Genomic DNA, 13,298 nt, shown 5'->3' with positions numbered 1-13,298 from the left:
GAATTAACAAAATACTTACTAGTTTTCTTATTGAATTTGCACTCTGAAAAACATTGTAAAAATAGATTAAAAATGCAGGGATATTAGACTTTCCTCCTGTTTTGCTATGACAAATTATTAGTCATTTACAACCCTGAGTGTCCCTTCTGGAATCTTAATGCTAGCTAAATTTTCACTGAACATGAGAACATATGTTTGAGGCTAACTGGGAAATATATTTTAATTAATATGGTACTTGCCTTTGTGTGTTTAAGAAGCATTATTTGCTATGGAGTTAGAGCCAAAGGACCTATTAGGGGAACCAAGCAAGAAAGACAACACAACCTAGATAAAGACCATTCCAACACTCAAACATAATTTCCAGAAAAACAGGACTATGCAGCACTTTAAAGACTACCAAGATGGTTTATTAGGTGACGAGCTTTTGTGGGTCAGACCCACTTCCTCAGATCAAATTGTGGAAGAAAATTGGTACAACCATATATACCAAAGGATACAATCAAAAAAATGAACACATATGAAAAGGACAAATCAAATTTCAGAACAGATGGGGGATGTGGGGGGGGGGAGATAAATGTATGTGAGCTAATGATATTAGAGGTGATAATTGGGGAAGCTATCTTTGTAATGGGTAAGGTAATTAGTGTCCTTGTTAAGACCTAGGTGTAAAGTGTCAAATTTAAGCATGAATGACAGTTCAGAGGATTCTCTTTCAAGTCTGGTGTTAAAAGGTCTTTGAAGCAGGATGCAGGTAATCAGGTCGTTGAGACAATGTCCTTTCTGGTTGAAATGGCAAGAAACTGTTTTTTCTTTGTGATTCTGTATAATATCTGTTTTGTGGGCATTGATTCTTTGGCAAAGTGTCTGAGACGTTTGTCCAATGTACATAGCAGATGGACATTGTCGGCACATGATAGCATAAATTATATTTCTGGATGAGCAGGAATATGTGTTCTTGATCTTATAACTCGGTTGGTTAGGTCCAATAATGGTATCAGCAGAGTGAATATGTGGACAAAGCTGGCAACGGGGTTTGTTGCAAGGGAAAGTTCCAGGGTTGTTGTTAGTGGGGTATGTCCTGTGGTTGTTGGTAAGAATCATCTTGAGGTTAAGTGGTTGTCTATAGGAGACTATGGGTCTGTCTCCCAGAGCCTCTCGGAGTTTAGTATCCTGTTCCAATATAGGTTGTAGTTTATTGATCATTTGATCTGAGGAAGTGGGTCTGACCCACGAAAGCTCATCACCTAATAAACCATCTTGTTAGTCTTTAAAGTGCTACGTAGTCCTGTTTTTTGTTTCAGCTAGACCAGACTAACACAGCTACATATCTATTCCTATAATTTCCAGAGTTATAGTAGTGAAGAGACTAGGGCTGCCCTTATCCATAGCAAAATATGCAGCTATGTAGGGTTCCTGAAAATTTGGGGCACCACTGGGTCTTAGTGTCCACCCACCTCTTCCAATCACTGCTCTGTGGCTCTGCTTCCTCCAGAATCTAGTTAACTTAAAAGTGAAAACACCCACCAAACCTATTAGCAAAACATTGAACCTGAGAAAGAGCCATTCTAGTGGTAATTAAGCTATTTAGCAGGCATTTGTCAACCCCACGAATATACTTTCATTTTCTGACTTCAGTCAACAGGACCTTAAAATAAAATTTGCTTTAAAGATATTTCATTAGTGTGTTGCTGAAGACTATAAAATCACTTCTCTAAAAAATCATCAATCCCCCCACACTCAGATGCCATTGGGCATAGGGGGACCAGGTTAATAGTACTGAATAGGGCTCCACAGACCGTAAGGGCATCCCTGGAGGAGATGACCCCCCTGGTCCCAATCTTGGTGGCATAGCTGTTTTGTCAAGGCTGAGAAGAGAGAGCTCAAGGGGAACATTACAGGACCGCAGTGCTCTCATCCTCTGCCCTGTACAGGTAAGGTCACGGCCATGGTTCACAGATGGCACCATGGACATTGCTGGGGCTTCAGGCAGAAGCACAGTGACCTGTCTGGCTCCATGCCAGTGCTCAGCCCCTACCTGCCACTCTCATACCTCCTGTGCCCTAGTTACCGTTGCTGCATGGGACTCACTCTGAGACCATGATTCAACTCCACTGTGTCCAAGCTGTGGTGGAGGAGCTGCCACCAGAGAACTACAAAGCCAATAGCAATGAGCTCACCAGGAAGGCTCAGGGTGGAGGACTGGAGGGTGTGGGGATTGCTGGGAGGCACAGGGGGATGCAGTCTAGGAATTTCTGGGGGCGCAGTGTGCAGGGGACTGGGTAGTAAGCTAGCCATGGGAGGACTGAGATGTGGGGCTGGGTTGGGCAAGCAGGAGCCCAGATGCAAAGAAACCCACTTTCTGTCCAGTGGGAAGAAGCCCACCACTCACTGTGTGAGGGGGACCAGCATCCCCCTGGCTGGGTGACAAGGAGTCTACACTGCCCAGTTACTGGAGCCTTTCAGGCTGGGCAATGCCCCTGCTGGAGCCTAGATCCTGTTGTGAATGAGCTGAGCAGCTCCATGGTAAACATCTGTTACTATCCAGGGGCTGGGACTCCCTTTCCTCTCGAGCCGGGCAGCTGGTGCCAATCCTCTCATTTCCTGGGCAGCTGGTGCCAATCATCTTGGAACGAGCCAGTGGGAAGGGCAGCCCTGGCTGGGGGTATTGCCCAGCCAGTGAACAGGTCTCATCTGTTTGCAGGGCGTAGGCAGAAAACAAGGGGATATTCATCCTGGTCTGACTCAGTTCAGCCTGCCCGGGTGCCAAACTGTTTCCTCAGTGTATGAACATGGCCCAGCAGCCTCTGCATACCCAGGCTAGGGTTTACTCCATCATCCTTTAATCCAGCTGCAGAAGTGGCGGTGGTAGGGGCTGGAACACAAGGAGGTGCCTGGAGCCTGTCACGAATTCCTAAGGGAATAGGTATGGGGTGACACGTAAAAGTTTTTCTCAGCAGTAAATTGTCTTGACCAGCCTCTGTTTTAACTATGTCACTGGTCAAAGGTCCCTCACAGTGAGAGAATTCATAGGTGCCAAATTAAGCCAGACCTGTCACATTAATCTGACTGGAGGCTATGTCTAGACTACATCCCTCTTTTGAAAGAGGGATGTAAATTAGACATATTGAAATTGCAGATGAAGCCGGGATTTGAATTTCCCATGTTTCAATTGCATAATTGTGTCATGGCGTTTTTCCGAAAAACTCTATTTCAAAAGTGAAAATGCGGTCTAGATGCGGTTCTTTCGAAAAGAAAAGCCTTTTTTGAAAGATCCTGTACTCCTCAAAAAATGAGGTTTAGAGGATCTTTTGAAAAAGGCTTTTCTTTTCGAAAGAATTGCATCTAAACTGCGTTTTCACTTTCAAAATAGCGTTTTTCGAAAAAACGCCATGACGCAATTATGCAAAAGAAGCATGGGAAATTCAAATCCCAGCTTCATTTGCAATTTCAATATGTCTAATTTAATTTAATTTCAAAAGAGGGATGTAGTTTAAACATACCTAGGACACCAACACCAAGACTGCCAGTCTATCAGTGGCTGGAGAATGTGATTCTTTCTACCCAGAGTGAGATGTAAGAAGCCAGGCTTGTCATATGAGGGGTGCACTTGATAAGGACATAGAGAGGTCTAAGGAATGGTCCAGGCAGTAACATTGATCACCCAAAACATTGCTGTAGTAATATAAAATGTTGTGTTTTGGTCTCAATCCTAATATTTGCTAATGTAGCCTATGTGGACTTTGCCCATTTGCCCCTGTGCCCTCTCAATGAAATCAGTCACAGAGGTGCAAGGTTCCACACGAGCAATCCCAATGCAGGACTGAGGTCCCAGACCATTACTACAGAGCAGCATAGGCATTTACTATCTAAGGAGAAGGACTGCAATACTGGGCCTTGTAATTTATTTGAGAGAAAAATGTACTCTTGACCATTTTCCTTGTGAAACTCATTTTAATATAAACAAAAAAGTCTTTGACTCTCCCTCACACACAGACTACTCACATGATGACCTTAATTCATCCCCAAGTTTCACCAAGTTTCAGCAACCTAACAGAGAGTCAACCAAGAGAAAGGTATCATCGATTCAAGGTCCCCCCAACACCTGCATCCAGCCAATGCAATTCTAGTGGTGCAAGGGGAAGTAGACAGGGAATATGATACTTTAAGCATATCACTCAGGCATCTGCTGTCCAGAAGGACTATTGTGTAGTTCCTAATGCAACCTGAAGCTAGGATCACAGGCAAAATCCCTGGAGGAAGTCAGTGGTATAGGTGTCTCTTGCCTTCTTCTCATGACACTGAATTCTCCTGGGTGCAATTGCAACAGACTAGTGGAAAGGGATATATAATTTGCACTTTCCATCACCCCCTCAGTGGAGCTATCCTGATTTACCCTTTGAGGATCTTGAATATCTGTCAATAAGAAAGAAAACTACAATTTCATTTCCTTATAACAAATATAACAATTAATAGTTACCCGGAGGTCTGTTTCATTTCCAAAGAGGTACAATAACGTGTGTTTTGACATATAAATAATTTACTATTTTAAAAAATGGTTATCACTACTAACTGCATGTTAATTCATGCTGTTCCTTTGCACATTTACATCAACACACACAACAAAAGAATTCAAGATTACTAAGGTTATTGAAGGAGTTATAGCATGCAAGCATCTTACCCGGTTAGTGGGACATTTTTCAATATGAGCAACAATTATTTCTTCTGGGAGCTTGACTAAAATGTAGGAAGCCATATTATAGAGGGCTATGTTATTTCCATCAAATGTAATAATGCTCAGTTCAGACAGTACAGAACATTGGCCTAAAAAAGAAATGACATTTAATGAGGGTACCACAAAACTGAATGCTACAAGTTTCTTTACAGCTTCTATTTGAGGCAATAGTTGCCTCTTCTACAAAAACAAAAACTCACCACTATTAGCTGGAATTGCTTTGCACGCAGTACACTGCTCCATGAAGAGAAGTGCCTTATGTTATTCAATAGCAACAACTCTAGAAAGTTAAGGAATGTGCTAGATACAGGGATAGTTCCTCAGCAGCTGCAAATTGCCATAGCTCTATTGGCAATACTCAAAATGAGGGTAATTTCCATGGGTCAAAAGGGAGACTCAGCCATTCTTCTATGTGGCTGAAATATGGAGGTCTCAAGAATGTCATATTTACACCTGTATGACTAATATCTATATTTTAATCCTCACCTTTGTTATACCTTAAAAAAAAACAATCTTTGAGCTTCTATTGTCAGAATTGGGGTCTGATGCAATGCTCTTTAAATTAAATGACAGGCTTCTATTGAGGTTAAGGCTTCAAGTCCCAATTAGAGTTGAATAAAGAGAAGTTACTCACCCTGTGAAGTAACGATTGTGCCCCGTGGGTGCTCCACTCTAGGTGTCGGGTCCCGTCCCGGCGCCGCAGCTCGGAGACTTTTCATAGCCGTGCTCCCGCCGGCTCGCGCATGCGTGATTCACCAGGATAGCGTTCGCGCCTTTGATCAGCCGCGCGCGAGCCGGCAACCGTCCGTTCCTCTCATCCGCTCATCTGAAAGAGACAACAAGAAGAGAAATTTTCCCGGAGCGGGGAGGAAGGGCGGGTCGTGGAGCACCCACGGGGCACATCTCGAAGAACAATCGTTACTTCACAGGGTGAGTAACTTCTCTTTCTTCTTCGAGTGGCCCCGTGGGTGCTCCACTCTAGGTGACTTCAGAGCAGTACATAGAGCAGAATCACAGCGCTCCGGAACCAAGGCTATTAGCACGGTTTAGTACTGCTGTAGCCACGGAGAAATCTGAAGCAAAGTGTTCTACTATAGCGTAATGTTTTATAAAAGTTTCATATGAAGACCATGTTGCTGCTCTACAAATGTCGCGAAATGACACTCCACTGAGGAAGGCTGTAGTGGCAGCCACTGCCCTAGTTGAATGAGCTTTAGGGCGAGAGGGGAGAGGCTTCCCTCGCAGCGAATGACACATCGATATACATGAGACTATGAGCTTAGAAATGCGCTGAGACGTTAGAGGCTGTCCTTTCGAGTGGCCCGCTATCGCAACCAACAGACGGTCTGTTTTCCTAAAGCCCCGTGTTCTGTCGATGTAGAACGCCAATGCCCTTCTCACGTCTAGAGTATGTAAGAGCGCTGCTTGAGTTGAGGTATGAGGTTTCGGAAAGAAGCACGGTAAGACCACCGGTTCATTTATGTGGAATTCAGAAGACACCTTCGGAATAAAAGCTGGGTGGGTCCTCAAGGTTACTGCTTCTTTCGAGAAAACTGTGTATGGCGGAGAGGCCATGAAGGCTGCTATCTCACTCACTCTGCGAGCTGAGGTGAGGGCTAGGAGAAAAACCAGTTTGAGCGTAAGTAAGTGTAGTGTTACTGTTGCTAAGGGCTCTAAAGGGGGACGAGTCAAAGTCTGTAGGACCAGGTCCAGATTCCATGCGGGGGGGGGAGGTCTCCGCGGGGGATGGAGATTCAAGAGCCCCTTCAGAAATCTCTTCGTAGTGGGGTGAGCAAACAACGAACTATCACCAACCCTATGATGGAATGCATTAATTGCTGCCAGATGCACCCGTAGCGATGCAATTGTCAAACCGTTGTCATGAAGTTGCAAGAGATAGTCCAGTACGCAAGGTAAAGGGGCAGAACACGAGTCCACTTTATTGTCTGCACACCAGGTTTGGAACTTTGCCCACTTAGCTGTGTAAGCAATACGAGTAGATTGTTTCCGGCTATGCATCAACACTTGCTTGACTCGTTGGGAGCAGGATTGCTCGGAATTGGTAAACCAATCAGCATCCACGCAGTGAGGTGTAGGATCTCCGGTCGTGGGTGACTGAGGAATCCGTTGTCCTGGGTCAACAGATTCGGAAGGGAAGGTAGAGGATATGGGACTCTCACTGACATCTGGTGAAGCGTTGAGAACCAAGGCTGGCGAGCCCATGCTGGCGCGAGAAGAATTACCCGAGCTTTGTCTACGTTGATCTTTTCGAGAACTCTGGGAATTAACACTACTGGTGGGAAAGCATACAGTAACGACGTCCCCCAATGGAGCAGGAAGGCGTCCCCCAGCGAATGACGTCCTATCCCGGCTCTTGAACAATAATTGGGACATTTCGAATTGAGTTCTGTCGCAAACAGGTCTATCGCTGGAAATCCCCACCGACCGAAGATGCGATTCAGTATGTCCGAGCGAATCTCCCACTCGTGGTCGTGTGGAAAGCGCCTGCTGAGAGAATCCGCTACTACATTGTCGGTACCCGGCAGGTAGGAAGCTGTTAGAACAGTGTTGTTGGTAATACACCAATTCCATAAACGGATGCTCTCCGTGCAAAGAGAACGGGATCGCGCCCCTCCTTGCTTGTTTATATAAAACATAGTCGCCATGTTGTCTGTTAAAATCCTTGTGGTTGTATTTCGAATGCGTGACTGAAAATGCCTGCACGCGTGTCGCACCGCTCTCAATTCTAGCACATTGATGTGCAAAAGCATTTCTCTTGTCGACCACCGTCCCTGGACCGTGAGATTGCCCATGTGGGCTCCCCAGCCTATGAGGGAGGCATCTGTCGTTATTTGTACAGTAGGTTGGGGACGATGAAATGGAACGCCCATGAGGAGATTGGTCGGGTTGACCCACCACTGGAGGGATTCCCGGACATACTGCGGCACCACTAGAGGTCTGTGGATACCGTGTTTCAACGGGATGTAGACCGTGGCTAACCAGTGTTGGAGGCAACGAAAACGTAACCTTGCGTTGGGCACGACGATGGTGGCAGCCGCCATATGCCCCAACAGTTGCAAACAGACACGTGTGGGAATCGTTGGAGCGTGGACCACCGTGTGCACCAATTCCTTGATGATTGTAAAACGTTCCATCGGTAAATACGCGCGAGCCGTGGTTGAATCGAGGCGTGCACCTATGAACATGAGATTTTGGGATGGAACTAGTGTTGACTTCTTCAGATTTATGAGAAGACCCAGGGTAGCAAACTCGTCGGACACTGTCCGAACCATATGACACGTTTCCGTGTAGGTCGTGCCTTTTAGAAGGCAATCGTCCAAGTAGGGAAATATCGTCACCCCTAACCTGCGTAGGTGGGCCACGACCACTGCTAGCATCTTGGTGAAGACCCTGGGGGCACATGCCAGGCCGAATGGAAGAACCCTGTACTGGTAATGTTCGCTCCCCAGTTGGAACCGAAGGAAGCGTCTGTGTGCCACGTGAATCTCTACGTGGAAATAAGCGTCTTGCAAGTCGAGGACTGCAAACCAATCTTTTTCGTTCAACGACGGCAGAATGGTCGATAAAGCTACCATCTTGAAGCGCTGCTTTCGAAGGTGCCGGTTTAGTCTTCGAAGGTCCAGGATGGGCCTCCATCCTCCCGACTTCTTTGGTGTGAGGAAATAACGGGAGTAAAAGCCTTTCCCCCAAAACTGCTTGGGAACTCTCTCTATCGCCCCGATGTTGAGCAAACGTTGAACTTCTTGCTCCAATAGATTCTCGTGAGAGGGGTCCCTGAAGAGGGACGGGGAGGGGGGAGTGGTAGGGGGAATAGAGAGAAAAGGGATGGAGAGGCCGGATTGAACTACCTCTAGCACCCATCTGTCTGTGGTGATCGTAGACCAATGGTGGTAAAAAGAGCGTAAACGATGGTGAAAAAGATGGTGCGTTTCCGCATTGACTATGGAAGATTGGTTTGTATCCTCGACAAGCAAGTCAAATCTGTTGCTTGGTAGACTGTTGATTGCCCGAACGGTTCTGTTGTGGACGCTTGCGCTGGGGACGCTGTCTAGGACGCTGGTTGTCGAAGGGCCGTGATTGTTGTCTAGGGAAATTGAAGTCATACCTCCGTTGGTATGGGAAATAACGCCTCCGTTTGAAGGAAGGTGTATACATCCCCAGTGTACGTAAAGTGGTGCGTGAGTCCTTTCCCGAATGGAGGACCTCATCGGTGTTTGCCGCAAAAAGTTTAAGTTTGTCAAAGGGCAAATCCTCAACCTTGCTCTGCCACTCCTTCGGTGCCCCTGCAGACAAAAGCCAAGATGATCTCCTCATGGCTATACCAGTGGCAGCGGCCCGAGCTGCTGTGTCAGCCACATCCATAGCGATCTGGAGCGCAGCGCTACACGATGTGTACCCTTCCTGCACTATCGCTTTCAGGAGTGGCTTCTTGGTGTCTGGGAGATGGTGCAATAAATCCGCTAGTTTGGAGTAATTATCAAAATTATGGTTTGATAGGTGGGCTGAGTAATTCGCAATGCGAAGTAAGAGTGTAGCTGACGAGTACACTTTCCTCCCAAATATATCCAATTTTTTATTGTCCTTGTCTGAAAGGGGATTTCTGTACTGTGGCGCCTTACTCCTACGTTGTGCTGCGTCCACTACTAGTGAATTGGGTTGGGGGTGATTAAATAAAAAGTCCAACCCCTTCGCTGGAACAAAATATTTTCTATCAGCCTTTTTACTTGTAGGTGCAATTGATGTTGGGGTTTGCCATATGTCGTCCGCTACTTCCATAATCGCCTCATCGATTGGTAGCGCTACTTTCGCACGTTGTTGAGGGCGTATATTTTTGAGAAGGCGATGTCTCTTAACAGGCACATCTGCTAATTGGATGTCTTGTGTGTCTGCCACTCGCTTGAAGAGGTCCTGGAAATGTTTCAGATCGTCCGGTGGGGAGATTTCAGCTGGGCAAATTGCTTCATCCGGGGAAGACGATGGGCAGTCCGCCGGGGAAGTTTCCGGCTTAGGGTCCTCCGTTTCTGATAGTTGACCCTCCTCTGGTTCGGATTGGTCTAATTGAATTGTTGAGCTTTTGGCTGGAGAAGGTGAGTGTAGTGATTGTGATTTGTGGTGTGAGTAGTCCGTTAACGGTGATTGGCAGATGTGAGAAGACCCTCTATGCGATAAAGGTGAACGATGACGGTAGAGGCGTTCGTCATACGATCTATGATATCGGTCACAGCAACGTTCAGAGCGTGACGGAGAGGGGTATCGAGAAGAACGTGCGCTATCATGCTGGATATAATAAACGCGGCAGGGGGAGCGCCTCCCCGATCCGTATCTCGAGAGACGGGAGGGCGATCGGGATCGTGAACGGGATCGATGTGCATCCAAATACACCGCATCCCTATAACCATGCCGACTGTACATCATCCGAGTGGGGGAAAAATAGTCGTGATAGCGACTCCGCCCTCTTGGTGAAGCAGGTGGGGAAAAAGACCTGTGTCTGTGATGGGTCTTTGATAATGATTTCCTATGTGTTGGAGTCTGATCTCTACCCCGAGGTATAGGGGAACCAGACACTGATTGAGGTCGGGACGGTGCCGGAGAGGCCAGCTGCTGCTGATCTAACGCCGGTGCCAGCAGGACGCCCGGTGCCGGAGTTGACATAGGTGCCGAGCCTGAGACATTAGCATGTTCTGCCTCAGGTCTCGGTGCTGGGGAAGACGGTGCCGACGTCACCGCCGGGACAGGGGAGACAGGCGCCGATCCCCCGTGCGCCGTTGAAGCCGCTGAAGCCGGTGCCGGGACGCTGGTCAGTTGCGGTGCCGGCGCGCTTGTCAGTTTCAAGGCGCGGGAAACTGAAGCCGCTGCCGGCTTGCTCTTCAATTGCGGCTCCGCTCCCGGTGTTGGTGCTGAAGCCGCTCTGACTCTAGACGATGAGGGCTCCTTTGTGCTGTTCCCCGGGAGTCGTGTGGACCCCCCGGGGGTCAATTTAGATGCCGCTGCCGGGGTTGAAGCTTCCACAGGGAGGGATCGCGCCCGGGGCGGCTTTGCCGCTTGGGAGTCAGTCGGTCCCGGAGAAGCCACTCTCCGCTTGTGCTGGGAGATTTTTGTGGCTGCTGGAGGGGTAGGATCAGGCTGCAATGCCTTGCCGAACATGAACATACGGAGTTTCATCTCCCGCTCCCTCCGGGCTCTCGAAGTCAGTTTGCGGCAATGGGTGCACTTGTCGGGGACATGAGTGTCTCCCAGGCACCTAATACAACTATCATGGCCGTCAGCCGTTGGCATGGCTTCTCGGCAGGTCGAACATTTCTTGAACCCAGTTGATCCTGGCATTTCGAGTCAAGTTATGGAAAGATTGAAGCTGGTTTAACGCGCTGCAGTTAGTCAATTTCACAGCTGCGCTTAGCCGCAGCGCTTCAGAGTAAAAACAGTTTTAAGAACTACTTTCTCTTTTTTTTTTTTTTTTTTTTTTAAACAAGGGAACAGGTAAAGCAAACAGGAACACAGCTAACCCTAAGAACTCTAACTATTTACAGGTAGACAACTATCTAAACATGAGTAGATAAGAGATCAGGGAGCTCCGACCGCGACCTGAGGCGGTTGAGAGGAACTGACGGTTGCCGGCTCGCGCGCGGCTGATCAAAGGCGCGAACGCTATCCTGGTGAATCACGCATGCGCGAGCCGGCGGGAGCACGGCTATGAAAAGTCTCCGAGCTGCGGCGCCGGGACGGGACCCGACACCTAGAGTGGAGCACCCACGGGGCCACTCGAAGAAGAACATTGGGAATCTAAATCCTGCAGGAAATTCTGGTATTTCAACATTTATTTTTCTATTGGGAAAAATGTTGATATTTTGACAGTTTTCAGGAGGAGAAATTAAAAAAAATCAATATAGAAATGTTAAAATATGCCATTTCAATATTTTCAGTCAAAATGTTTTTACATTCACAAAATTTTAAGAACTTAAGACCATAATAACGGCCATACTGGATCAGACCAAAGGACCATCTAGCCCAGTATCCTGGCGGCCGACAGTGGCCAATTCCAGATGCCCCAGAGGGAGCAAACACAACAGGTAATCCTCACGTGATCCCTCTCCTGTCATCTATTTCCAGGCAAAGAGAGGCTAGGGACACCATTGCTACCCAACTTGACTAATAGCCATTGATGTTTCATTCTGATTTGCTGATTGAGCTGACCTGAAACATTTCAAGACAGTTAATATTAAATTATATTTTCCCACTGTGGCACACTGGGAGTTGTAGTTCTGGAACCTGATTTACAAAGTGGTATATTTTAAATCTGTATGCTAAACTCCAAGAGGGGGAAAAAATCACCATATTAAGCAAAGTAGTTTATAAAAGTAATGCTGATTTATGCTTTCCCACAAAATATTAATCTCTGCCCTTTTTATGTACTTTAAATAACAGGTTTTTCTGTTGCATTTTTACTCTGGTATTACAGTACCTTGTGAGCATTAATGGATACAGTTTCTCAATATTCCCATGTGGTATGGAATACCTAATTTTTAGATGAAGAGAAATTACATATTTTGTCCTAAATTCTCACAGAAAATCTGTAGCAAAACTAAGAATAGAACCCATGTATTCTGAATATCAGGCTAGTGCTTTACTCACAAAACAATCTCTCTCCTGAATTTATAATTCTTAATTTATAATGTTTGATGTTTGCATAATCAAATTTTAATTTTTCACAGTTGAGAATGTAATATAAACAACATGCGACTTACAGGGGCATTCCCATTCAGGACAACAACTATCACTGTTAACTTGAACTGGCATTCCTCGAAAACCACAGTCGGGCTTCTCTACGTTCTTATGACAGTTCCTTGAAACGTTGTACAACATCCATCCCATATTAATGCATACATACTGGCTACATCTGTCTACAGGTTCAATGTATCTTGGCTGTTATGTAGAAAGGAAAAATAGGAATGAGCATTGCATTCTGTATATTCACAAATTAAATTCAGAGACATGGACAAGAATATTCTTGTTTCACATGAGTTTAGCTGCAACATGAGCTCCCGGTGGCTTTTGCTTTTGAACATCAGAGAGCACAAAGAGACCTATCCATGCCCATTTAATCCAGGTGCACTCAACAAGTCTCCATCCAGCACACAAGAATCCACCAAATTAATAATCTGTATGCTTCTAAAAAAGAAAGGAAAGAGACTCCCAATACCCTTCTCCCAAATCCAACAGGACACTCAGTGGCATATTAGCCACTGGGCCAATATTAGCCACTCAGGGACCAATCCCAGAGGCCTTGGCTTATTGGGCACCCCTGCAACCCAACCCTGCCAGGTAGCTGGGTCTGGGTGTAAGGGCCTGTCCTGCCCCACTCTTCCTGCTCAGCATTCCTGCCAGGCAGTGGGGGAAACCCCCTCACCCTGGCCCCACTACCCAGCAGAAGCACCAGACAGGTGAAGGAAACCCCCATTCCTTAACCTCGCTGCCTGACAGGAGCACTAGGCAGGAAGGGTAAGACCCCATACCCCGACCCCATTTCCCTATCAGGAGTGCCAGGACA

The 13,298-nt window shown here is 46.7% G+C and overlaps 2 protein-coding genes across 2 annotated transcripts in view; both read right to left on the bottom strand.

The window, feature by feature from the left end:
- OTOGL (otogelin like) overlaps positions 1–13,298 on the bottom strand; it is a 156,761-nt gene that overhangs the window by 45,111 nt on the left and 98,352 nt on the right. The window contains exons 37-39 of the mRNA XM_075932401.2: positions 12,496–12,673; positions 4,679–4,821; positions 20–43 (exon numbers count right to left, since the gene is read on the bottom strand). Coding sequence (XP_075788516.2) covers positions 20–43; positions 4,679–4,821; positions 12,496–12,673 — 345 coding nt within the window. The remainder of the gene's footprint in view (positions 1–19; positions 44–4,678; positions 4,822–12,495; positions 12,674–13,298) is intronic.
- Positions 8,596–12,483, bottom strand: LOC149525587 (uncharacterized). Its single transcript, XM_089780068.1, has one exon. The coding sequence runs from the start codon at positions 11,075–11,077 to the stop codon at positions 8,729–8,731; it is 2,349 nt and encodes a 782-aa protein (XP_089636194.1). The 5' UTR covers positions 11,078–12,483; the 3' UTR covers positions 8,596–8,728.

The sequence above is a fragment of the Pelodiscus sinensis genome, chromosome 1 (assembly GCF_052426305.1).
Source record: "Pelodiscus sinensis isolate ZL-2025 chromosome 1, ASM5242630v1, whole genome shotgun sequence".
NCBI classification, from domain to species: domain Eukaryota; kingdom Metazoa; phylum Chordata; order Testudines; family Trionychidae; genus Pelodiscus; species Pelodiscus sinensis.
Note: the sequence above shows the minus strand (reverse complement) of the source record. Positions and strands in the feature narration are given on the sequence as shown.

Bases quoted from the DNA above. Each gene is read 5' to 3' on its own strand.
- LOC149525587 (XM_089780068.1), bottom strand. From the start codon at position 11,077: ATGCCAGGATCAACTGGGTTCAAGAAATGTTCGACCTGCCGAGAAGCC.